The 26776-nt window shown below is 43.7% G+C and overlaps 1 protein-coding gene across 2 annotated transcripts; it reads right to left on the bottom strand.

Annotated features, from left to right (window-relative positions):
* Window positions 1–26776, bottom strand: TFRC (transferrin receptor). Of its 2 annotated transcripts, none has more exons than XM_077826086.1 (19): window positions 26694–26776; window positions 19794–19866; window positions 17749–17959; window positions 16570–16786; window positions 16195–16329; window positions 15144–15243; window positions 13844–13966; window positions 11737–11832; window positions 11279–11418; window positions 10623–10783; window positions 7711–7830; window positions 7509–7594; window positions 7320–7383; window positions 6936–7003; window positions 6782–6843; window positions 6182–6263; window positions 4500–4724; window positions 3670–3810; window positions 1–3165 (listed from the first exon to the last, which is right to left on the bottom strand). In XM_077826086.1, exons 2-19 carry the CDS (start codon window positions 19824–19826, stop codon window positions 2923–2925), a joined length of 2307 nt encoding a protein of 768 aa, XP_077682212.1. In that variant the 5' UTR covers window positions 19827–19866; window positions 26694–26776; the 3' UTR covers window positions 1–2922. The 2 variants fall into 2 exon arrangements, with proteins under 2 accessions (XP_077682212.1, XP_077682213.1); XM_077826087.1 differs by lacking the exon at window positions 26694–26776 and adding an exon at window positions 26542–26580.

The following is a 26776-nucleotide window of genomic DNA, read 5'->3' as shown; positions in this document are numbered from 1 at the left end:
GAAGCTTTCAAGTTTTGTTTTATTTAAGGAGAAGCAGGTAATGCAGGAACAAAGCAAATTAATCTCATCCCAAAGTCAAATTTTAGTACAAGAGCAAGAAAGTATGAATGGAACCTGTAGTAATCAGTTACGACTCATCTAGCTACAGGACAGAGTTTTATTCATGTGCTTAGTAGCAGGCAAAGTTTACAGAATCTAAGAATTCAAGGTGCACGCAAGTGCTATGGCAACTACTTCCAACCACAACATGACTTTTACCAGTGAAACAGGATTGAGACTGAGTGCCACAAGGTCACCTTGTAAGTAGTATCAAGGTTGCTGTGGATGCCCTCAGAGCAGAAAATTTTAGGGTATGCACTTGAATTTAACTGTCTTTTATGATGGCCAGGACCAACTTACAACAAAGCTCATTAATGGAGTCTCAGGGCTTGTTTAAGCCTCAAATTGCAATAGCTACTCTTCCCCATCCCTGAGCTGCCACTGAACAGGTCCTGTCTAAGTTCTCTGCAGATTCAGCTCCAGCACAGGGACCAGGAGTCTAGACCAGTTGTATTTAAGTGGGCCACATGGAGGGCTCAGACCAGCACCCTATTGTAATGGGGCAGGGAGATCTGCTTTTTTGCTGCAGCCAGAAACAGCAGCATTTAATAGAACCTAAATAGGCTTGAGGAACTTAGCAGTGAAGTACTAACATATTGGAAGGAACAAGGAAGTCTACTTGGTCTTTGATTAGTGAGCAGATGGGGACCCCCTAAAGCCTTGCTGTCTGCTGAATTGACTAGTCTCTAGTGATGCTAGGTAGATTGAAGTACAAAATCAAAGTGCCTAGATATGCCAGTGAGACTGAATGTAGCTTAAACAGTGGAGTTATCAAAAATCCAGCACTGTATGTTCACTGTATCAATTCCTCAAGCCTTCATAGTCAATTCCCTTCACCTTTCTCAGATAGGTCAAACAGCCTTACTATTCTAATATTTGCTAAATAGTCAGACCCAGCAGTCACAACTAGATAGATTATAGCACAACTTGAAACAATTTAACATACAAAGTGGATTTAAAAACATTCAGGTACAGAATACACACTAGCATTTACAACTGCAACACAGGAAAGTGGAACTAGGATTGCAGGAATTTGAGGATACATGTTAGATACTAACCATCAAGCTCTGTAGATGTCATTGCATGATAAGCATAAGAAAATTATGGGAAACACTGTTCCCGATAATTACATACACCCTTAGTGCAACATATGGAGAACACTGCCTCCGATATAACACTGTGGTAGGCAAAAACTACCTTGTTCTTTATACATTATGGAAGACACTGCTCCCGATAATGTGAGTTAGGTTTTCATGATACATAAGGTACTGGAAATTTTGCAGCAAAGCTGCCATGTGATTAAATTGCTGCCTGATCTTAGAGGTACAAGTCTGCATTTGTGTACAACACCCTAGGCTTAACAAGGGTTGAGCCAGGGCTATGGTTAAACCCTATTAATGCATCCTTAAAGGTCTTATCTGCCAAGCTCAGAGGTGCTTTTCTTGCACTATCAAAGCCTAAAGCAGGTTATGGAGCTGCACTCACTGTACAACTACAGAGGTCATCAACTGAAGCAGAATAAGAGAAAAGCCTGACCTCTGGGCTAGGCAGCAAGTCCAAGGGAGGCTTAATTGCAGTTATTTTTAATTTGTTTGTATCAAAAATTTAGGGTTTTTCAGGAGTCACTTTAGAAATGAGCGCTTTTAGTACCAGATTAAATGCTTATGCAAGATCTCCATATCTGAAAACCATGGAAAGCTGAACTGGTAATTTTCTAATAGATTTAAGCTTCATGGACCATTGCTTCATTTTTAATATTTGAATGCAAAATTCCAGTATCATGTTCGATTGTAATAGCAGATGCTGCTTTTATTCAAAAACGACAGTATAACTGTCATAATTATGGAAGGCACTGCTTCCGATAATTATCTTCTATAAAAAACCACACCATTTATAGTGAACTCTGTCACTGATAAATAAATAAAAATAAATAACTCAGTACCAAATGAGAGCCTTCCTGTGAGTTTTGCCAACTTACTTGGCCAAACAAAAATTTGGCAAGCAAGGACTTGATTTCATGAAAGTCCTCACAGCAACAGGGTCTGAAGTGTCAGCTGTAGCCATCCAGAACTATTGGTTACCATGTGGTCCCTTTTATCTGAGGGACTGAGTGAGGACACTGAAGGGGGCATAAATTATTATTTGGATTTCACCTCCCCTTTGTGATGTAAGTTTCTGTAAGGGGTTAGTCTTTAAGTCACCTCTTCCTGGAAAGCCAAGATGGTTATTCACATGGTAACTCATGTATTAGGATGGCTAAACACTTCAGAACTTCCTGACTATTTCAGCAGCTAAGGGCTACTACTGTGTGAAAAAAAAATCAGTTTTACTTGAGGTCAAGGTGTCTTCATAACCCCAGAAGGGAGGCTGGAAACACTTATGAATTTCCCCATAAACTGTTACAAAGGCCCATCTTCTGCCTTCACTAACTTTAAGACTGACCTCAAAAGGGAAAGCCAACATTGTCTACCTGAGAGTTTTTAAAGGTACCTCCCCACTCAAAGAGGTACCAATTTAGTTTTAGATCAGAATTTATATTTGATTAGACTGTCTTGCTTTAATCAGTCTGACCTGTTTATTCTCAAGCAGGACAGAAAGGCAGCACCACAAGCAGTGTTTAGTGAGCATAGATTGAGATCCCTGCTTGAACAGCTGCTGGTGAAGTTTCCCTAACAAAAATCAAAATTTGGAGTTTTACTTGATCAAGATGTAGGTTTCCAAATACCCTGTCAATAGATTTAGTGTAAGTGTTCACTAGGTCATTAAGAAAGAGTGGGGTTCCCTGTTTCTGTACCCCAGCATTAAGGTTGATGCATTATGCATTTAAAACTCATTGTCTATGTTCCAAATGTCACCAGATAAGGCATTAGCAGCACCCTGAATAGTCCAGGTTGCCAGAGCCAGTTGGTTCTTGAACAGGTCTGGGTTAAAGGCACTTGGGTTGGTCTTCCGGAGGCTCAAGTGATCCAGCAAAGCTGACAGAGTGTGGGAACCCGAGCCAAAGAAGATATGACGTAGAGGAGTATCCTTTGGAGACACGTATGGAGAAAGGAAGTGGTACTCCACCTTAAGAGGAAATGTAAAATTTAGAACTGGATATTGGACTGAATTCCTGCAGGTGTCAGTTCTCACACTGACATAAGTGGTGAAGGGGCCAAAAGCCAGGGATTATCCAGGAGCTGGAAAAATTCAGAAGTGGGTTCAACAGCCTCTTAGTGTTTGTTAGCTAGCAGCATCTAGACATGTTTCTAGGGGAAGGGAATTAAGGATTTACCAGGGCAGTTGCATGGGGCCAGATAGGCATTTCCTAATCCAACAGTATAAGCATGAAGTGATGGCCACTTCATAAGTGCAGGCCCTCACCCAGGAGGGCAGCTCTGCCTCTTAAGGAGATGTACTCTGTACCTGCAGCCACAACAGCTAGACCAGTCACTGGGTATAAATCCAGTGGACTTGCATTGAGTCCAGATATACAACTGAACCCTTCATGAAGGGCTCACTCCACTGGATACTGGACTCCTTTGTGGAGTGAGTGAAATCAACTCTTGTAACCAAGCTCAGAATACTTACTTTCATGATGCGGTCATTCACCAAGCGGCAGAGGATCTTGTTGTTAAGGTCAGTGTTTCTGAAGTCTCTTGTCAGCGCAGCTGTAGCTCGACTGAAGTCACCACGGGCAGAATACAGCCACTGAAGGGTCAGATTCATTCCCTGGTAGGGAGAAGAATTAGAGTTAGTAATTTTACTACCGATTTATTGGAGACAGAGTTGGGAATCTGAGTTGGTACAAATCTTAACCAGAGACCACTTTGAAAGACTGAGGGCATGGCCACACTAGAGTTCAGTGGTGTAGCTGCACTGATGCAGCTGTGCAAGCTCTCTAATGTAGCTACACTAAGTGGACAGGAGTGCACTCTCCCATCAGCTTTACTGTTCCAAAGCAGTGAGAAGCTCTCCTGCAGACCTAGTGCTGTCCACACCAGCACTTATGGTGGTGTAACTTGTCACATGGGGTGTGACTAAATCTCACCTTTAGACATAAGTTCTACTGAAAAACTGAACTGTAGGCATAGCCTGAGTTATTGGTAGCTTTTTTAGGCTGAACATTGCTCAAGAAGTTTTTAACTTAGCAGCTATACCCTTCAGAGGCCCTTTTAGAAGAGCCCTTCCAGATGAGGATGTATTCAGTCTGGGCATGTGACTGCACCACTGCTAATGGTAGTTGGCTCATTTTGCCAGTCACTGCAGTGGGGCTTTTGTTGGCAGCCCCAGGAATTGAATTGGCAATGCTACCCTCTCAACTCAAGCTTATCAGGTGGGGATAAGACACTGGCAGATTTCAGTGTTTAGGGTTAGTGGGGGAAACAAGAAACAACTTACCTTAAAGTTAGTTAACTTACTTTTATCTCTTGTTTATATGGGCTAATCTTCACTATGAAGTTGAGCAATTCCTGGTTGTATTGCTCATAGTCCAGGTAAAGTTGGTGATCATGTGTCATCTTAATAGCCATCTGGCCAGCCACTTCTGTAGCTGTCTGAAGCAACTTGTCCAGCTGAGTTACAGACGAGGCAAGTTTGCTCCAACTGTCCTGCTTGGTGCCCATGTAAGGATATCCTTCCTCATCCTGCAAGGCAGAAAGCATTTGCACTCTGAATTCTTACTTCTAACCCTGTTTTTAGGGCATGTTTCTCTAGCTGTGAGTTTTACTCTCCTTGGCTGTACTATAAGCAGTACTAGACTGACCTGTTATCTGCAGTCACTTCTCTTCCCTCCCATGCTGAACTTATTTGGCACCTCTGCCAAACACTCATTCTGCCCTACAGAAGGCCAAGCTGAGGGATAGGGAGGTGTTACTTGTATGCATGCCAGCCCCACCACTTTGGGTTGAAGTGGGCAGCAAGCAGCTTTGCCAAGGTTTCCAGTCTACTGGTGACCTGCTACTACTCCACAGCACTGCAGCTTTACCAACAAACTCAGATGTCAGCCACCAAGGGATGTAAGGGCTCTCTGCAAAGTAAGGAATACCCAAGTTCCACTGGCAATACCACCTGCAGATGTAACTTCTTGTTTAAGTAACCACCCAAAGAATATCATGAGAGTTCCAGCAAACTGCATGATCAAATATTTGCAGAAGCATTAATACAGGTATCAAAAGTTGATAAAGTTTGGCTATGTAGAGCTAAAATTTGAACTTTGATAACTGACTTCTCTGCTCAGCTAAACTTTGAGTTATTCCTATAGTATGTAGAACAAGCAGGTAGTTATTGTGTTCCAGTGCTATTAATTCTATAGATAGTAATGAAACATGGGACATCTGGGTAGACAGGAATTCTAGTTCCATTCAAAAGAGGCTTTTGTGTAGGTTTGTTTAGAAAATCATTAATATACAGGCCTCATATCTACATACAGGAAAGTAGATCAAGCAGTGTCTGGAACACAGGGAAGCCATGGAGAATTGTTTAGTTTATCATAATTTAGTCTACTTAATGTGTGACCAAATGGCTGAAGGTAGAGTAGAATTTAAGTCTTGAGTAGTTGAGGAAGTGTTTGGATGAGAGCCAGAAACAGATATCTAGTCTAGAAGTAACTGCTCTACCTCTTGGCCACCCATGTACTTTTAACAGTCTGATCTTGCCTTCCATTAAGGAACTAGGAAGCTGCTCATACAAGAGATTGCATTCACTGGCTAGAAGCCAAGTACAGAAATAAGATAGTATAACCCTACAGCTGTGCTGCCCTGAGGTTAAAGTTGACCCCACTGTTGAGTTCAGCTTCCACATTAGTCCAGGAGGTGGTAAGAAGCCTGAAGCCCTGGGAGCAGTGGAATCTGCCAGGAGTTGCTCCTTGTGCTCTTTGGCAGATTCTAATCCACTGATGTCAGTTATGAAAACTACTAGATGGAAGATGTCATTAGCACATGTGCTTGATCTAGTTTCATCTTATCAGAGCAGCTTTAGTTCTCCCAACTAGCTAGATCAGGAGAGTCAAACCTATCACAAGTTTACTGTTAAGCTTCCTTGCTAAGTTGTATTTACATTCTTACTTCATTTGGCAGAGGTTTACAAGTACAAAGTGACTTACATCATAGAAACTGAATGAAACGGCTGGGATTCCTGCATATGCTAGAAAAGGGAAAGCTGCATTATCCATACGAAAGGGAACACTGCAATGAGAAATATTGGTATTGTTACTCAGAACTGTAGGTTACCCAATCCAATGTTTACAATAACTGAAGCTTTGAGCTAAAAACAGATGGCCACACCTGGCCAGGTGGCACAGGGGATTCCTGTTAAAGAAGTGGAGCACTAGCAAGCCAGTTTCTGCAGTCCCATAAACACCAGCATCTCCTAGAAGGTTGTTCTTGGAACAGCTGGAAAGCTAGACTGGATGTGATCTAGTTTGAACATGACATTCCAAACCAAGTAGTGTACTAAACTATTGCACCACTGACATGGGAATGAAGTCATAATGATTAGGAGGCTGTCCCAACGGCTTGCTGTGGTTCAAGGATTTGAACAGAGTATCAAATTTAGAGCTAAAGCTAGAGCGACTGCCTAGTCAGTATTCCTATATGGGGGTTTATTAGGAGATTCATTTGGGGGGTTCAGAGAGGTTAGATTAGCTTTGTTGCTCCAGATGAGCTTTTTGAAGTTACTGTTCAAAGATGAGCAGGAGACTTACACTTTTTTGGTCCAGTCAGAACCAATGTGGTCATACAAACTTCTATTTTCTGGATACTTCACCTGCAATAAGGTGCAGAGTAAAGTTACTGTCCAAGTACTTCCCTGTATACCTGGATCATGGTTCAGATTAGCCCAGAGAGACTAGGACTCACCTCCATCATAGTCTGCTCCACTATTTTGTACAGCATTGGGCTGGCAGAAACCCTGAAGTTTCTTGAACCTGTGATGGTAGAAGTTAGAGATTCGGAACATGTTAGCCAATGCAAGTATGAGATTATAGGAATAAAGTTGTATCGTGGTTTCTCTTTAGCAGCAGTAATGACTTTCAGTGCTTTAAGACACAATATAGTACATGAGCAGCATTAACCCAAAGCACCCAATGTACCTGCTATTCCAATTACTGGGCACTAGTAGCTTCTTCGGAAAAAACACACAAACACTTAGCCTTGTCATTTTAGAGCTTCACATTGGAATGGTTTTTGACTGGTTCTAATTTTAGAGTTTTGTAGATTTGCTGACCAGAGAGCAATAGTTACCTAAAATTGCAGCATCTAGGTTGATGTATGCAAAGGCTTTGGTGTGCAGTGTGGCAGAATAACCCTAAAATGGGAGAAAACACAATGCCTGTTAATAGGCAGTAACTTTTGAACTGTAGTAAAAGCAGTTACAGACAGAGGTATGCTCTGATTAATCTTGGTTTGATCAGATGCCTTTTACTTAGTTACCTCCAACCACTCAGTGGCACCAACAGCTCCAAATTCTCCTGCACTCCAGCTGGCAAAGACAATGCTTCTTCTGGGCTTATAGCCACCTTTAAATAAGAAAAAGAATTGAGATCTGGGCTCCATTACCTTATGTAAGGTTTTTTGTCGTCCCCCCCACACCCAAGCAGAAAGTGTACTTGGGCTTAATTGTTTCATGGTTTACCTGTTTTTACCATAGAAGAAATTGCACGGGCAAGCTCCAGCAGCATGATTGTTCCCACACCAGCCTTTGCTGCTCCAGGACCCCAGGAATCTCGTTGGGCTCCAATCACAACATACTGATCTGCAAAGAGGGCAGGAGTGATGAGATGTAGCTGTACTATTTCAGAAATCAGTTAGAACCAAAATGTTTTGGCAAAACACTTTCCTACATGTGATATATGGAAGAGTAAACATTTTGGCAAGCTGCATGCAACCTTTAGGGAAAAAAGACTGAATTTTAAGAAGGCTCTTCACTAGCTCAGCATTAGGGCCATTCATAAACAGAGTCTGGTCATGTCTGAAATGACATTCAGCTCAGAGCCAAGTGTACAATAGAGGAAGATTGTTGGAGGTTCCTTGTAGCAGGATTTAAGGCAGCTAAATTCTTTTCTGTTATGCATGCTAGTTCTGATTAGCTTAAAAAAATTACACAGGCTAAGGAAAAAAGGTCTTTACATCTGGTATAGTGCTTAGATTATCCACAAATGCAAAGTCATAAAATGTATATAGTACATAATCAGCAATAACCCAAATTTAGGTGAATAAATTTAAATACAGTTCAGTAGTAGCATCCAAGTATTTAGGTACATCACTCAAGAAAAAAGTTAGAGAGTTGGTTGTGGAAAGCAAATCTAGTAGTGAGTGAAAATTGTCCCTCAAAGAGAAATGAGTACTTGTGGTTGTCCATTTAGAAAATTTCCCTCATGGATTATATCAATTACTTTCCCCAATGTGCTTATCAGCACTCCAGCTCAACCTTCCTGCTATTGAGGATGTTTGGTGATGGGACATTATGTAGATGTTCCTTGATCACCTGATGGTGTCTGACACCATGAGTTAGTGCATTCAGCTGAATGCACTGACTGATTCTGCATTCTCACTTGCTTGTTACTGGGGTGCCATATGCCCAGGGCTTTGGGGATCAGTGCATGTGCCTGAACCTGGTAACCCTTTGCTCTGGCCAAAACCTTGAAACCTGTTTATTTCTCCACCTTTTGAGCTCAGATGGAGCAGAAGGCCAGGGTCCTGTTCAAGGCCACCATCATCTTCTGGTCCTCACTGAGGACTGGCTGCAGTTGGTTCCAGGGATGGTGTTCATGTCCACCTTCCCTACAGGTGGTGGGATGGTTCTGACTAGGTGATCCTGAATGGTGTTATGCTGTAGCTGCTAGGACCTGGAATGGGGCTTGTAGCTACACAGGATGTGGGGTAGTCTCATTGCATAGCTGTGCTTCCTGCATGGCTTGTCCCATTCCCATGGGAGATGGCTGTTCAGTGGAATCCAGTTGGGCTGGGCTCTGTGGATGAGCCTAGTTAGCAAAAATTAGGTGAAGCTGCCCCCAGGGAGGAAGTGGCTGCTGGCATCCCACTTGCCTGTCACTTTGAATGTCTTGCCCTGGTTCAGCTTCCATTTTAGGTTTTCTATGTATTGGCAGCAGATAGCATCCTTCAGGTCCTCTCCAACATCGTTCTAGCTTTGGAATGATGCTTGTGCTCTGCATGTTTCACCTGTGGCACCAGGACTCCCAGCACCATGTCTAACAGCAGCCAAATATGCTTCTCCACTTGTGGGCATGTGTCCACAGCAAAGCAAAGTTTCCCCCATCTCTTCCAAATTTGCCTTCCAGTGAGCTGCTCAGGTAGGTGGCAACATCTGGTTGGTGGGAGTCCTGGTGATTTGCTTCTTGATGACAGCAGGAAGTGTTATACAGGATGTTCCCCACCATGGCGTCCAGGCACATGAGAAGGCATGATTGATCACTGCAATGAGAGATGTTGGAGCTGCCCTGCCTGACAGAGTACACCAGTTCATTGCTGGTTCTCTGGGGAAGAAACATCCACTTCACTACCTGCCTGATGGCGTTTGCCTTGTTCAGAGGTACTTTTGCTATTACAGATCCCCTCAGGACAAAATGATATGGCAGGGGAGATCAGGAAGGTGTTTATCTTCTGCCATGGTGCCAGTAGGGAGGAACTGATCCTGGCCACATTTTGTAGGATCTCTGATATCCTCAGGAGTCTGCTAAATGCAGAAACCTGTGGGTGTGCCAGATGTTGGTAGGCTTGCTTGTCCAAGGAAGATCATGGGTTCACTTGGGACCTGAAGTGGTGTTGCCCAGACGAAGTCCCTTCTCCCATTCATATGCAGGGATGTGCATTTCCTAGCATTGAAGTGGAGTCCCATCCAGTTGGCAGTCTGGCTGGTAATGTTGAGCATTTCTTGCAGACTCTCAGGGTTGCGTGATCAGTCTCACAAGTGCTTTGGAGCAAGTAGTCATGTGTAGTTACAGCGCTTGGAAGAGTGAGGCTCAGATCCTGATAGGGTCTTTTGGCATTACAAACTAGTCTACCAGACCTGTAGACTTATGAACAGGGCCTAAACCATAAACTGGAACATGCACTGGTTTGCATAAATTGGTTTAAAATCCTTTTAGTTGGATTGGTTCAAATGTGTGTAGACAATGGGCAAGTTTAACCAAACTATTACTAGGTGCAAGACCACTTAGCTAGAGAACTTGGGAAAGTATCATTAAGAGGCAGGCCAATTCAGGAAGTAGTGTGCTTACTCCCCATGAGTGGTATACAAATCAGTTCTCCCACATTTATCCTTTGATTTTCAATGATACTGTGTTATGGGGAAAGGTTTTCATTTTGCCTGTTATCCAGTGGCCAAGTAAGAGAAAGTAGCTATTTGCTTAAAGATTTCCATGTAATAAGAACTTGTTACACACTTTACTTCAACAGTAAGCCAAAGAAGTTGAAGTTCAGGACTCCCCCAGCCCATTCTCCCATGTAAGTTATGCCAGTTACAGGCTAAACTGGCTTCTAAATGATGCCAGCCTATTCAATGAGATTTTAGTAACAAAGCTTTACCTGGTTCATCAAAACCCTGGATAACGCCAAAGATGTTATGAATTTTTCTCTGTACCATTTGATTGTTTACTTCAAGTGTCACTTTGGTGTTCTGTGACCTCATTTTGTAAACTGAGAGGCTACCTCTCCACTCTTCAGAGGGTACTTCTCCATTCATTTTCCTGGGGGGGGGGGGGGGGGGGAGGAAAAAAAAATCAGATACGTTTACTTCATTGTCACTTTTAAGCACCTCAGAGCCTTACTATGGTGGAAGTTAGTGACACTGGCAAGACTAGTTCCCGATTTTAGCTAACTGCATGCTGGATTAAGAGTGCACTGCATTGGTGTAATACTGGGGAAATTCCAAACCTCAGACTGAGAAGCATACCACAATTTTCACAATGAGACATTTGTTTAAAGCCTGCATTTAAGCAATGCTATAGGCCAAGGTTTATATAAAAGATATCAGGAACAGTGGATACAAGACTCCATTTGCTGAAACAGTCAAGAATTTGAGAGTCCTATATTGATGAAACTGTACAAGCTGTAGCTCAATATACACATTGTTAGATGACAGGAGGAGAGCTCTGCTTAGGACTCCTAGCAATTTCATTGATTACTCATAGGGATCCAATTGAGTTACTGACCCTTGGTAGAACACCTGTAGGCAATATTACCTGAACAAGTTTCCTGCAGTAGCACTAGAGATTGTTTGGACAGGAATGCCTGGAAGTCCAGAAGATTTAGCTGGTGGGAACTGAGTGTGGTTGAATGAAGGGAAGCCAGGGGTGAAAGGGTCACCTGTTCCTAGATGAGCCTGTCAATGAAGGATTGTGTGTTATATGCAAGATACACATAATAGTTTAAGGTCTGTAAGAGTGAGGTGCTAGAGGTCTACCTACCAGTATTGTTGAATACAGCCACTCTTGTATTTGCAAAACTACAGCTGTCCTTTGTCAATCAACATGGCCTGGCATCAAGGAACCATTATGGTTAAGTTTACATAAGTGGAGAATCATTTCTCGAGGCATTATGCAAGAGACAGCATGTTTGTGTTCTCTAGGCAAGCATGCTATGCAGTCTCCCTTTGCATCTTCTAGAGGGAAGCCAACCAGTGTTCACCAGTAGTACTTACATGTCCAAAGAGAACCTCATCATTAGGGAGTTTGTAATCAGCAGGATCAGGGTATATCAAGACACCTACTGCATTCAAGCCTTCAGCATTAGCAACCTGGAAGTGAAGGTGAAATTGATTAAGCTGAAGAGTCTGTGCTATGTTAATATTACATGATAGACTCTAAAGGACAGAATCAAGGTTGCTTAGTGCAACTGTAAAATGTAACCTCTTGTCCATACATGTTCACATACTAGCATAAGTCAAGACTGTTACACAGGACTTTGCTGCCTCAGTGTCCAGCACAGACCTCCTCTGGAGATGAAGCAGGGTTATGTACTGAAGGAGACTTGTCTAATATAGGACTCCTGTTTTCATTTTTTGAAAAAGTTCAAATGTGTGTAAGGGATTACAGGAAAGGAAGGGATAGTGGACTAGATGGACCTTTATTCTGACCCAGCATGGCTGTTCTTATGCAAGTTATTGTTAAGTGGCTTGGAAAATTGGATTCTATCCATACTTCTGCCATAGCTCCTGTGTGATGCTGGGCATATCATTTAACCCAGTCTTGTGTGGTCACTGTTGATTTTTTGGGTGCTTGCATTGAGAGCCTGGTGGGGAATTTGCAGAAGCACTATACAGATGAGTGCTGTAGAAAAGCCCATGCTGAACTTCCACCTTCAGAGTAAGGTTTGAAGAGTATAGGATAACTAAGTTAAGGAGTGACTGCTCATTAACTGAGTACTATCCACCCTGGAGCAGTGTCCTATGGAAAAAACAGGCTCATTATGGTAGTCTAATTACATGCCTACATGGGGCAAAATTAAGGTTACAAGAACAACCTTGGTGTGCTTGAGTGGGCAGACTACCCATTTCTCCCCTAGCCTATGGACCTGCCCTTCCTTGTCCTGTATCTTCCCCATCTCTGGCTCCTGATCCATTACTTCCTTCCCCACTCCCTTATCTAGCTTGGGCCAGTGACCACTCAGTCCCAGGTTCCTTCTCTGGGCACTCAGCTCAGCCCATCCCAGTGCTTTTCCTGTCCACTTCAGGAGCAGCTTCTTCTACGCTGCCTGGAGCTTAACAGACAGGCTCCTCTACTCCATTCTGGTGCCTGGAGCAGCTCAAATCTGCTATTACAATGAGCTCTACTCATCCCAAGACTGGAGCATGCCCAACATGGACAGAATCTTTGGCCAATTTAGCTGTGAAGGTCTAGTGAGATTCTAGAGAGCATGGGCAAGAGTTTCAATACCTTAATGGACCAAGTCTGGTCAGCTTCTGCAGGAGATGGCAAAAGGCACACTGACCAAGGCCACCTTCCTGTCAAATTTTAAGTTCCTGTTCCCAAATATGGAGCCACTAGAGTATCTCAAAGAAAAGGTCAGTTTCTTTCCCAGGGGGTAAAGTGTTTCATTGGTCTCTCACGAGTGGCTGAAGTTGGTCACTTGAGACAAGGTGGCATGGAAAGTTTCTGCTGAACTTCAACTGTTTGGGCTAAGCTGTAAGCCACTAAAACAGGGTCTTCTGGCATTATGAGACCCTGGAAATCCTCTTCCCATTAGATGCTGGGAATAGACAAGGGATGGATCATTTGATATTGCCCTGTTCTGCTCATGCCCTCTGAAGGAGCTAGTATTGGCCACCAGCAGAAGACAGATTACTGGGCTAGATGGACCATTGATCTGACCCAGTACGGCTGTTCTTATGGAAGCGTCACTCAGTCTTTATAGGCAATGCTACCAGACCCACTGAGAAGAACTCCAGAGTGTTTAGTCACTAGGCAAGTGATGAAGTTTACATTGCCTACTGGGGGGGGCCCCCCCCACAGAGTACTCACTATTCTCTTGCACTGTAACCAAGTTAACTGAAGCAGGCTACTCCTTCCTGCAACTGTGGGACAGAAGTAGTGGCAACATGAACAATTTTTGCCAGGCCCATTCACATGTCAAGGAGGTACACTCCTCCTCTCCCCCAACCCCTGCAGCATTCAAATACATCTGGACTAACCTAAAGGCTGATCTGACTAACCTGAAGAGGACAGTTCTAAATACTAAAAAGTGTCCTAAGTTAGCTAGATGATCTATGAACACACTATTCAGAATAGGAGCCAAGAGCTGTTACTTACCTTCTCAGCAAAAGAAATTTTCCCAGCTCTAACAAGGACCACAGATCCATTTACAGGGGTATCCATCTTATTTAGTTCCTGAAAGTCCTCTGCCCGGCCATAGTTAGCATAGACTAGTTTACCCTGGAACAAATAAGATGTAGTTGCAGCAGTCATTGATAACTCACCTAAATCTCTCTAAAGCCATGGGGCCTGGACCACTTGTCTTATTTACAGGAAGATGAGAAATCTGAACTCATGCAGCAACTTGAATGTCCTAGCTTCAACCAAGTCTCATGCATTCAGCAGCAAATTATCTGGGTTCAAGTTATAGCAACTCCCAGCTGTTAGACCACCAGCTTTCTGGGCAGAGGTTCCCCCTGTCAGAGGGTGATCAATTGTTCTCCATCTTCATGGAAGGTAGGACAATAGTAATAGGCAGCGAGAGATTTAGACAGACTAGGCTACTTCTTCCTCCTCCCCAATATCTAACCTAGAGTTAGGTTAAGTGCTGGAATAGGCTTCCAAGGGAGGTTGGGGTATCCCATCATGGGAGTCAAGAGGTTGGACAAGCCTGTCAGGGATGGTCTAGGTATTTGGTCCTGGCCCTAGCACAGGAGGAGACTTGACCAGATGACCTCGAGGGCCCTTCCAGTCTTACTTTATGATTGTTCTTGAACAGCTCCTGGATGGGCCCCTAGCCAGGAACCCTTGAGGAGGGAAGCAGCCACCAGCTACTGCAGGCCTTGGTGATGGGGGGTTGAAATGGGTTTATGGAGATCCCTCTACTCACAAGGGGAGTTGCAGGGCACTTACCGTAAGTGGTATAAAAGAGTTTAGACAGACATGCTCATCTTGGTGATAAGCCAAGTGTTATTTACACCTATTAGTAAATATAAAATCCAGGACCAGAGTTTAGTTTACTAGGTGTGGGTGTGATGGTAAGTTCAAGTTCTAACTTTGAGAACTCTTGCTTCATGGGCTGGAGCTTGGAAATACTTGGGCCATGTCCTCAATGGTAAGCCTCAGGAGGGACTATTCTGCAGAGCTGTTCTGCCTAATAACCGGTGGTTTTACTCCAAACCACCATATCCTGGTCTGCTTGGCTGTAAGTGAAGCAGTAGTCTTGTGTCTCAGGGGTGGAAGCCAGACACTTTAGAATAATTAAGAATGAAGTATTAAGGAGCCACTAACAGTTCAAGTCTCAGTCCTAGAGAGTTACTTGTCCACAAGTGAGATTAACTGACAAGTCAGTTATCCTCAGCACATTCAGACTTGTTCTTTTAAAAAGTAGTTTGCTATTCAAAGCTAGATAACTTACTGTTGCTGTTGCCCTTGCACTGTATGCCACATACCCATCAGTAATTTCCTCTTTTGTTGCTGTTTCAGTTGAAGACTCAATAGTCACTTTATTTGGTGAGCTATAGACAGCAAGAAACAGCATTAAGCAGAGCTAAAGTACCAATTCTAAAAATGGCAGATTAGCAAATTGTTAGCACTAGCCATTTACTATTTGATTATTCTGCTTAAAAATAGTTTTACCATAGAAATATGGTTTGGAAGTATAAATCTGACATTTATGTTTAAGTGAAATGGTGAGACCTTAAGTAGCTCAAACATGCTACTCCCCAATGTATACAATAAGCATTAGTTGTATATATGGCCCATAAAGCTAGTTTAAGCCAAGCTGCACAAAGCCTACATTTAGATCATAGTAATGACCTTCTAGGTGGTGATGTTTGGAGTCATTAACCCTGAAAAGGGATGACAGGTGCTTGTATGCAAGTGTTGAGTGGAGAAAGAATTAGGATACACTTAGGGGACCACTAAGTGCCTAAGTTCACATATGTGAGCAGTGTAGAAATTAGGGATTACCGCTTTCCCACTCTCCAAGTATGCCTTCCCATAACACTAAGGATTTGAGCTGATAGGGTCTTGCAGGCCAAGACAAGTTTATGACTATAGCTACAGGATCTATATGATGTCCCAACAGAAACAGGGCTGTATTAACTGACAACTCAAGAGGCTAAAGACTCATGCACTACTTTGGTAAAAGCAAGTCATTATTCTATGACAAGCTTAGTTCTACAGTTTAGCATTGTGACAGATTTTTACTAACTCTGTCTACTTCTGTAAGGCAGGCTTTTAAAAAAAAGTTTTCTGGACTCTGAGGCACCCCAGTAGCCACTACCACAGGCGGTAGTGAAGCCAAGAGAGACTTTGGCTTGGATTTCCCCTCAAACAAGGTTAGCTGGCCTGAGAGTTAGAGACCTCAAACACTTGCTCTAGCTGAAGAATTTTTATGGTTGAACTAATAAGATCCATGCCTGAAAGAATAAAAGCAGCTTACTGTCTTTGGCATATTAACATACCTGCCCTGGACCTGCAGTGTAACGTAGTGCTCATCATTCCAAACTTTATCCAGTTTGAAATCAGTTAACTGACCATGAAGATTGATAGCAAGACTTTCATCTGTTTCAGAGCCAGCTTCACCAGATGTCAGCTTCCTGGAATGGAAGGAAATGTAAAGGCACAACAGTTTGAAAACCAGCTACCTAGTACAATGCCAGGTTGTGAACAAGCCACTTAACTTTTTAGCCTAGATCACACTCATGATTGTAACTGAGGTGGCAAGAGTCTTCAGTTATTTAACACTTGTTCTACAGGAACAGGTAGGTGGTTTCAGATTAGCAAGAGACTCAGGATGTGAAACAAACAGCTCTGACTAGGACTTTGAAGGATGTTACCTGGCATTGTTAAAGTTTACAGCTCTCAGCTTGTTTGACAGCATCATTTTGAGATCCTTCCAGTAAAGGACACGTTCACTTTTAGGCTCTTCCATGTACTCATCATTATCTTCTGGGGAAGGTGTAATGGCAGGGTTTCCACATGCATTACTTCCATCTGAACAAGTGCTCGTTGCCTGCATTCTCCCACGGTAACTCAAGTAGCCAATCAGAAACCCTAGGGAAAAGAGATGTTTATACACTACGAAGCCATTAAAAAACCCGAGCCAATGCAGTGTTAACTCAAGCCCCTGACTGTATTCCAAGTAGTTGAGTTTTATTGGGAGACTAACCTGTTCCTATGCAAGCTTTGGAAGTTTATAAACTGTACCAGCTTTCCTAAGTTTCACCTTAACTGATTCTATATTTTAAGATACAATGTGGATAGAGTATCCTGTACCATACTGATAAAATTTATACAATGGGTCTCCAATTCCATTCAGGTTTTATTTAGCTGCATTTGCTTTGAGTTTGTATTACTGTAACAAAACTAGTTATTGGGTACTAAAGCAGGAAGTCCACATCTTCCTTAAGACCTACTTGATCTTCTTCCAACATTAATGCACCTATTGTAGCTTTGTTCCTCTGTTAGCTGAGGAAACACTTACTAGTTTCCTCATAATACTGCTTGCCCTTCTTTGCTTTGATAAACATTAAACTCCAGATTTGTAGTAAAATAAACAGGTATTCACACTGTCAGCCCCAGGAATGAGGTACAATAGAACCTCCAGTCAGTTCTTAACTCTGGTCAACCACACCTCATTTGGAACTGGAAGTACGTAATCAGGCATCAGAAAGCAAATATAGTACAGAACTGTGTTAACTGTAAGTTTAAAAAATATTTGACAAGGTAAGGAAGCCATCTGTGCTTGTTTAATTTAAGATACAGTTAAAAGCAGCATTTTTCTTCTGCACAGCAAAGTTTCAAAGCTGTATTAAGTCAATGTTCAGTTATAAATTTCTGAAAGAACCATACTGTTTTGTTCAGTTATGAACAACCTCCATGCCTGAGGAGTTTAACAGATTCTACTGTACTGTAGTCTAGTCTAGATGGTCTATCGTAAGATGCACACTGAAGAATCACTATAACAGCATAGTGTGTCTTGGTACCTCTACTTTGTAGAATTCCTTTCATCTTACCAATTAAGAAGAGGAGGCCTCCTGCAGCAACCTTGCACCAGAGGTTTCTCCTACTATTCCTGGGTTTTGCTACACGGCTATGAACATGGTCAGTCATTCCATTTTCTCCAACTTCCTCCTCTTCAGCCAGTTTCATTTCCACATGACTACTGTCTCCATCCATTTGACGAGCCAGACTGAAACGGGTGTATGACAGCGGCCCACCTCCAAACTAAATTGGAAAGAAGACAGATGAGTGAGAAATATGTGACTTGATACTACACAAAAAGCCTACTATATTGCTTGTTACAATCTGGGATTTGTGTTCATTCCAGAATACATGTAGAAGATCTTATTTATGTAGGACCCACTAAAAGCCAATTGTTTTAACTAGTTAGTGATTAGATCTGTCTAGAGTCACCAGATTGGATGTTTGCTGTAAACCCACAAAATTGGGATCTTCACATTTAACTCTGCAGTCAACCTAAATCTACTAGTTAAAGGTAGTGTTCAAGAACATCAGCCATCTTTTAAAGTTTTTATGAAAAAGGGAGTTCAGGACTTTGATAAAGTGCTGATAAGTAAAACCTCTAAGGCAGCTCTGTTTTAGGTGTTGACACCCACACCTGCTCTAGAGGAAGCACAGGACTAAGAACTCATGTTTTGACTTAGACTTTAGATCATGATAGTCCCTTCTGACGGTAGTCCGATCTCCTGGATGTTGCAGGCCAATGAACCTCACCCACCCCTGTAATAGACTCCTAACTTCTGGCTGAGTTGCTGAAGTCCTCAAATCATGGTTTAAAGACTTAAAGTTAGAGACTCCAACATTCACACTAGTTTAAACCTGCAAGTGAACCATGCCTCAGGCTGCAGAAGAAGGCCAACCCCCCACAGGGTCTCTGCCAATCTGACCTGGGGAAATTCCTTCCTAGCCCCATAGGGTGATCAGTTAAACCCTGAGCTAGTGGGCAAGGCCCACCAGGCAGACACCTGGGAAAGGATTCTCTACAGTAACTCAGAGCCCATTTCATCTAGTGTCCAGTCTCTAGCTGTTGGGGATTTTTGCTACTGGCAGTCACGGATTGCCTACAATGGCATGTGGCCTGTCTCTTCATAGCATCCCCTCCATAAGCTTATCAAGTTGTCTTGAAGCCAGTTAGGTTTTTTGCCCCCACTGCTCCCCTGGGAAGGCTGTTCCAGAACTTCACTCCTCTGAAGATGAGACAGTTGCCCAATTTCAAACCTAAATCAGATGGCTAGTTTATATACATTTGTTCTTGTGTCCACACTGGTGCTTAAGTAACTCCTCTCCCACCTTCACCCCCCCTTATCAGAGCTCTGTTTCACACCACACTGCCCCCTACCAGTCTCTACAAACAGCAGGAAAAAATAAGACCCACAAAATTCAATTTACTGCTCCCTCTAGGTGAATGCAAAGGCAATTATCTAGAGTCCTTTTGCTTAAAAAAGGATTAGACTTCAGGAGAGTGCTCCTGCCAACAAAGCTGCATTCCCACTGCCACTTGCAGTGGCAAAGCTTATCTTTCAGGGGTGGGGCTTTAACCCATGAAAGAAAAGTTGGGTCAACAACTTGGCAGTATAGACAAGCCCTTAGTCTGTATGAATTCTACACAGAAGTCAGTTTCCCTCTGTCTTACATCTTGGCCATTTTTAGCTTTCCTGGTGAAACTATGTTTAAAAAAATCATTTTGGCAATTTCTAGCTGATGGTGGTTCCTCCATTCCCACCACCAATATATTATAGTTAGAGTGACCAGTGACTTCATATGCTCAACTCGACACCATGGGGTGGGGGGAAGAAGGAAGAACAATTACCTTCCGATTTCAGATTTAGGTCACTTTGACTAGGGGCTTTTGGGTGCTCAACCTGAAACTTCACTCTTGAAAAAAAAACATGGCCTAAGATCAGCTAAGATAGGAAGAAACTCAGTATCTAAAGATTGACATGTAATATTTTATTCCTGCAAGTGTTTACTTGCTCCTATCTTAACTTTCACCAGAAGCAGTGTTCAGACTACAACATTACTAGACAGGAAATCTTACCAAGTTGGAGATTGCTGATCGAGCATGATCCATAGTTTCTTGAACTAGCTCCCTCCAACTCCTTGACTGAAACCTAAAATTTCAAAAGGCATGTACACATTAAAATTCCTATCATGCACATCAGGCTCACCAGCATTACTTAAATCTGCCAGATGCAATACTGTGTTATACCACTTTAGAGCTATGGCAAAAAGTTTGTAAGTGATTATGTAGAAGTAGCTTCTTTCTATATGAAGTATTTCTGGGCCTTCATCTTAACTACCACCAATGTAGTTATTCAGTTTTGCTAAATACCATGAGTTGCAAGATAATCCAGGTGAAGCTAAATGTGCAATATTTGTTCTGGTTTGTGTGCTGGAGTGGTGCTAAGGTCAGTATTAACAGTGATGCCGTGCCCTAACCAAACTACATCCCCTCCCCATTTGAAGACTTGGTGTGGGGGAAGAAGGGAGGAAACAGTGATTACCTCAGCTATCTCTAATGGGAAACTCCCAAGTTCAGTCTCTTAAAGTCCCCAGACCTCAAGTTCAAGAAAGAAGCTAAAGTTTCAGTCATCTATTTTATTAACTAAATCTTATAGCTAAGAAGCTATGTGTTTTAAGTGTAACCTTTGTAATTGCTAAACAAAAACTAGAATATATTCACAAGCTCCCATCCAACAAGTAATCCTTATAGCCAAGGCCAGGATGAGTGGTTAGTCTTAAATCACCTTTTGTTTTGGAACTGTTAGAAAAGCAAATCCAATATTTAAACACTTTAGTGAAGGGATTACCATGGCAGGGGAAATACCAATGTTTTTGTATTGGATTCCTAGTGATTGACAATAGTCATAGCCACCATCTGATCTAGATATCAAGTCCATCCCCACTACGTTTTATTGGTGGAAGCATGCTAAGGAAGCATCCCTACACTTCTTTTGAAGTCCAGTGCCTGGCAGTGAGCATGTGGGCTCCCAGAAGCCAGACTCAGAATGGCACCAAAAAAAAGTTTTTCCAACACCTAGAATAGTTCTCAGCCACTCCAGATTGTACCCCTTTCAGGAGTCTGATTCATCTTGCATACCCCAAGTTTCACCTCACTTGAAAACCATTTGCTTACAAAAAAAGTCAGACAAAAATACATGTCTCAATACACTATTACTGGGGGACAAACCCCCCCCAAACTTGTTTTGTCTAATATTTTAGAGTTTGTTGACTTAGCTAGCATTTTATGTAGCCTGTTGTAAGCTAGGCAAATATCTAGGTGAATGATGTACCCACCAACCCCCCAGAAGACCTCTGCTAGGGTATGTGTACCCCAAGTGGAGAATCATTGATCTAGAACCAACTAACTAAACTTAAGGTTAAATAAACCTATTCCAAAGATCACACATGCACATCTTATGTGCTGGAAGTGTTTCACAACCCTGGCATTTTTTGCTAATTGAATGTAATAAGCAAATTGTGTTGTCCTGCATTGTACTGAACATCTCATGATGCCCTCTGGAAGGGAGTGCAAGGTAAGACTTATCACTAAGGTTAAGTTGTGTCCTAGTTATTTTTGGTAAATTCAGACACATCATGGGCAACAAAAAAGCTTGCAGAAGCCTGTTACTTGTCTGAATATGAAAATAAAGGGGGACCCTCTGCCACCCTAAGGCATGGAGCTAATAGTTCAAGCAGAAAATGTCAGAGGCCTCTGAAAGTCATGGAACCTGTGACTGACAGAGATTTTATCCTTAATCATTTACCTGATAGAGCTGTAGCCTAAATAAATTTTAGGCATGGAAGTTATTTGACTCTTCCTCTATCAGCCTTTCAATGGGAATTGCAGGTGCAGATGTTCCTAAGCATTTTCTATTATAAGACCCCATTTTCAGTTGCTTGTAACTTTACCAAACTAAACATTTGGCCTGAAATCTCCAGGCCAGACAGCATCAGGCACAGGCTGTTTTAACAGTGGAGAAGAACAGGAAGGGAGGTGGGTGTGTCCCCCATAACCATTAGAACGTCTCTACAGAAACTGGAATTAAATCCAAGAGTCATTCTTCTGCTGTCAGAAGATAACATGAAGCACACTGGCAAAGCATCATCCCTCCAGTGACTTGTCCCTAGAGGATAGTAGCCTGCCACCATAGCAGTCACTCAGCTAGCATAAGAGGACTGCGCTGACCCTGCTGATGTTCCAACTGGGGTGGAGTGTCAGTGGTTCCACATGATGCAATTTTTGGTTTTTATTGTTAGAGATTAGGGGTTAAATGCCAAACTGAAAGAACATTAAGGATGAGGAGTCAGCACTTGAGTTAGGAAGTGTGAGAATTAAGGTTGCCTCTGTAACCTTAGACTCCCCCTTGTGCACACATCATGTAATTAAAGACTATCAATTCTAATTTTCTAGATGACCCCTGTATCACTCAGTGTATGATAGATAGTGCCCTGGGAATCAAGGCTGTGTAGTGAATGAGGTGGTTGTCTATAGTACCCTACTTCATTTGTTGGAAGTAGGAGAGCAGAAGTATGGTCTTATGGGTAAGCTAGTTAGAATCCAGTTCTCCAGGATGGCATTTATCTCTGCATATGCCAGTGTTCCTATGTGATGCTGGGCAAGTCATTTAAAACCAGACTTCACAGGTGACCATTAATTCAGCATATCTGCTAAAGCACCTGAAGTCACATGCTGTTTATAGCCCTAAATATAGTGCAAGTTCAGGACCTAGGTGTCTCAAATTGGGCATCTAAAGTTAGTCAAACCTTCTGATTTTGCCATAAACTCTGCACTTCAGCTCCCCAACTGAATTGGGAACACCAGCACCTAAACTCAAAGGGATATTCTGAGTTTGTTTTGTGAATCACTCAGATACTATAGTGAGCACCATACCTACAACCATGAGGAGGTTAATCTAGTATCTGCTGCCAGGTTTGGCTGGCAGATTAAATGTCACTTTAGAAGTATTCTCACTTAACTTATGGCCTAAACTACTCATTCACAGAATGAGGCAGGTGTGCTGTAAAAAACAGCATGTGATTATTATAGTGCATTTATTCAAGGAGCCAAATTAAGGCTGCATGGGCAAATTTTGGCCTTTCCTGAGTGCTTGACTGAGCAAGCACACTGTTTTTAGTAAGAGTTTTGCTATCACTTAGTACAAGTTTTAATACCCTCATTATTGGGGGCTGACAGATAAACATACTGCCTTCCCAAGCTGACAAGGAGTTTTATTTGATAAGTTGACTCAAATTCATTCATTTAATTTGAATGAGAATAATTTAGCTTAGTTAATAAGTTATAGAAAATAGGAAGTATTACTTGATGTTTCTTCCCCAGATGTCTCATCTTAGAGCTTAAAGAACCCTAGGATGCATAAGTGACAACTCACTAAGTGACCATGTGGTGGCCTATAGAACCTGTTCCCTTTAGCCAGATATATTTGTGTCCTGTTCAAGAATCACAAGTTAACTCCAGCAATGCCAGTGCACAACAATAATCCACAAAAGACTGTTCATGCTTCAGGCCAGGTCTACACTACAGATATAAGTTGATGTAACTTCATGGGAAGTTTTCACACCCCTGAACATCATAGTTGCACCAACTTAACTCCTGGTTTAGACAGTGCTATGTCAACAGGAGAGCTGCTACCATGGACACATCTACTGCCTGTTGTGGAGCTGAACTACAGCAGCTCTCCCATCAGAATGGGTTGTAAATTCATGTAGACTGTGCATCAATGTAACATGAGCTGTGCATTAAGGGTACACTCAAGCAGCACTAATACCCTTCTGTGGAACTGAAGCATCTTAACTCCATTTTGATATGAGGCATGCTGGCCAAAAATCTGATTAACCTATACCAATCCCACATCCAGAACATCTAAATCTTGCGAATTCTTTCTGCAGATTGCCTATCCATTCACAGCTAGATCTCTTATCGAGACATGGTACGATGAAAGTCTGGATTACTACAACATCCACTTCTCTGGCTTTGACACCTGCAGTCTTACCCCATTCAAGACACCAGCTGCAAGGATTTCCTCAATCATTTTGAGCATCTCACCCCCTTCTGCAACCCTCTACTGGCTCCTCCTTCTCCATCACAAACATAACTGCTTTGTTTTGTTCTCAAATCCTTCACATCCTATTCTTACTGTACTCAGTCTCTGGAGAAATGGTCTGAAGTAAATAGGATGAAATCCAATAAGGACAAGGGCAAAGTACTCCACTTAGGAAGGAACAATCAGTTGCACATATACAAAATGTGAAAGGACTGCCTAGGAAGGAGTACTGCAGAAAGGGATCTGGGGGTCATAGTGGATCACAACCTAAATATGAGTCAGTAACCCTGTTGCAAAACAAAACCACTACACATTTGGGATGTTATTAGCAGGAGTATTGCTAGCAAGACCAAAGTAATTCTTCCGCTCCACTCCAGTGGAGGCCTAATCAGTGTGGAGGAGTTGTGTACAGTTCTGGATACCACATTTCAGGAAAGATATGGACAATTGGAGAAAGTCCAGAGAAGAGCAACAAAAGTGATTAAAGGTCTAGAAAACATGACCTTTGAGGAAAGATTGAAAAAAAACTGGGTTTGTTTTGTCTGGAGAAAAGAGAGGGGACATAACAGTTTTCAAACACATAAAAGGTTGTTACAAGGAGTAGGGAGAAAATTCTTCTTAACCTCTGAGGATAGGACAAGAAGGGCTTAAAATTCAGCAAGGGCAGTTTAGGTTGGACATTAGGAAAAAACTTCCTAACTGTCAGGGTGGTTAAGCACTGGAATAGATTTCCTAGTGAGGTTGTGGAATCTCCATCATTGGGGATTTTTAAGAGCAGGTTGGACAAACACCTGTCAGGGATGGTCTAGATAATACTTAGTCCTGTCTTGAGTGCAGGGGACTGGTCTAGATGACCTCTTGAGGTGTCTTCCAGTTCTATGATTCACTTTTAAGATATTCATTCCTGCCTCTGATTGGCCAGTGATGCCAGCCTTCTTCACTTGCTTATATTTTCAAACACCTTCATGCTTTCTCCCATGCTGCCCCCTCCCTCTTGGGAGAAGCTCCCCACAAGAAAGCTACCTCACTATCCTTTAAATCCCTCCTTAGCTATGATGCTACAAGCATCTGGTCCTGGTTACTGAGACCACCATCTGTCATTCACCATCTCCTTGTACTCTTTTTGTTCTATATTACCTGCTGTAATGCTTTATACTGATGGTCTCTACCCCAAGAGCATACAAACTTTGTTGCATTTAGCACAATAGGCACTGGTCTATAAATGGAGCTCCTAAAAGCCACTGAAATATGAACAGATAATCCAGGGGGTGTACATCCAGGTTTTTGCTAGACACCCAAGAAACCACAGTTGGCTTCAAGTCCAGAACTGGACATTACCCTTAGCCACTTCCCTCCGTCAAGTGGCAAAACCTATGGCAAACATAGGTCCCTATGTACTGGCCTATAAGTGCTACATGAAATATGAAGCCAAGTTAAGATAACTGAGCCAAGTCAGTAGTGAAGTTTTCCTACAAACATGATATCCCACCCTATAGGCAGTGCTCTGCTGCTGCAGCCGCCTAGATAACTGTTGAAGGTACCCCACCTTTCAAGTGAATGACTCCACAACTTCTAGGGAAAAAGCACAGCAAATATCTTGTGCCGTGACACAATGCCGCCACCACATTAGTGCAGCAACAGTGGAAGTACTTTGGTCAGTCAAATGCCAGGGTGACCTAGACCTGCTCTGACAAGGTTAGACAGCTATAACCTGCCTGGACTAGTACTACCTCCAGCTGTCCTTACTGCAATATACAGAAGCAGTAGTATAGCCTACAGGTTTCAGAGTAGCAGCCCTGTTAGTCTGTATTTGCAAAAAGAAAAAGGAGGACTAGTGGCACCTGAGAGACTAACCAATTTGAGCATGAGCTGTAGCTCAGGAAAGCTTATGCTCCAATAAATTGGTTAGTCTCCAAGGTGCCACTAGTACAGCCTAGAGGCCACAGGCTAAGGAGGCTCCTCACCAGCCCTGACTTCCCTTGACAGTCCAAAAACAGAGCTGCAGAAGTACAAAAGAAGGGGTGAAATAATACCACCACCCTAGCCCTCACCACCACCCTGCCACGAGATGGCAAAACTCCTCTCTCTTGTCGACCTCAGGACACGAGAGAGATTGCGGCTGTGACAGGAGCCATTTTGCCATGCTCCACGAGACCACGCCAGGCCCGTCTTCCAGCCGGCGCAGCGCCAGGCCGCGTGGACACTAGACACGGGCCTCAGGCAGAGCCTGGCTCGGGCCGCCTCCGGCCCACGGAGCCGCGGGCGGCAGCCTCGCAGGCGCCGGGGCCAGGCCGCGGGACGTGCCCCGTTTCAAGGAGGGGCCAGAGCCAGACACCTGGTGACGGGCTGCGGCAGGCCCAGGGTGACCCCCGCCCTGCGGGGAGCTCGCGGCCTAGGCCGCCTCGTGAAGTGGGGAGGGGGGCAGGCCCAGGCAGAGGGGAGGGCGGGGGGAACTGCCCGGGCAGGAGCGCGGCAGGGACGCCGGGCGCCGCGCCCGCAAACGGCGGCCCCGGCTGCGCTCAAGGTCACCGCGGCCCCAGCAGCCCCGCGGGCCATGTGCGCGGCGCGGCAGGCAGGCGCTCCCGCCCCAGGCCGCGGAGCCCACGCGCCGCGTCAGGAACTGCCTCCCCCGCCCCCCCACCAACGGCCGGGCAGCCCCGCGCGCGCCCACTGCCGAGCCCCGCTCTCCCACGCGCCCAGCCCCGGCCGCCCCGCGCTCACCCGCCACAGCTCAGCGGCAGCCGGGCTCGCGCCGCACGTAGGCAGGGGGAAGGGGAGGGGCCGCTTGTGACTAGACGCGCCCTGCGGGGCCGGCCTCGGCTCTCCCGCCCGCGTCAACTGCCCGGCCCCGCGCGCCCCGGCCGGCCACTCACCAGCTACTGCTGCAGCCGCCGTCTCCAGCCACCCGCAAGGAAGGGAGGGAAGCGGTGCCCCGTTTTAACCGGCCGCCGGCCAA

Source organism: Eretmochelys imbricata, chromosome 9, assembly GCF_965152235.1.
Source record: "Eretmochelys imbricata isolate rEreImb1 chromosome 9, rEreImb1.hap1, whole genome shotgun sequence".
Classification (NCBI taxonomy): domain Eukaryota; kingdom Metazoa; phylum Chordata; order Testudines; family Cheloniidae; genus Eretmochelys; species Eretmochelys imbricata.
Note: the sequence above shows the minus strand (reverse complement) of the source record. Positions and strands in the feature narration are given on the sequence as shown.

What these genes read in the sequence shown, in the direction of transcription:
- TFRC (XM_077826086.1), bottom strand. Translation starts at nt 19,826, where the DNA reads ATGGATCATGCTCGATCAGCAATCTCCAACTTG. An exon ending in GTGCAAGGGCAACAGCAACA is followed by an intron (nt 13,967 to 15,143) that starts GTAAGTTATCTA and finishes TATTTGTTCCAG; the next exon opens with GGTAAACTAGTCTATGCTAA. An exon ending in TGGAGCAGACTATGATGGAG is followed by an intron (nt 6,844 to 6,935) that starts GTGAGTCCTAGT and finishes ACCTTATTGCAG; the next exon opens with GTGAAGTATCCAGAAAATAG.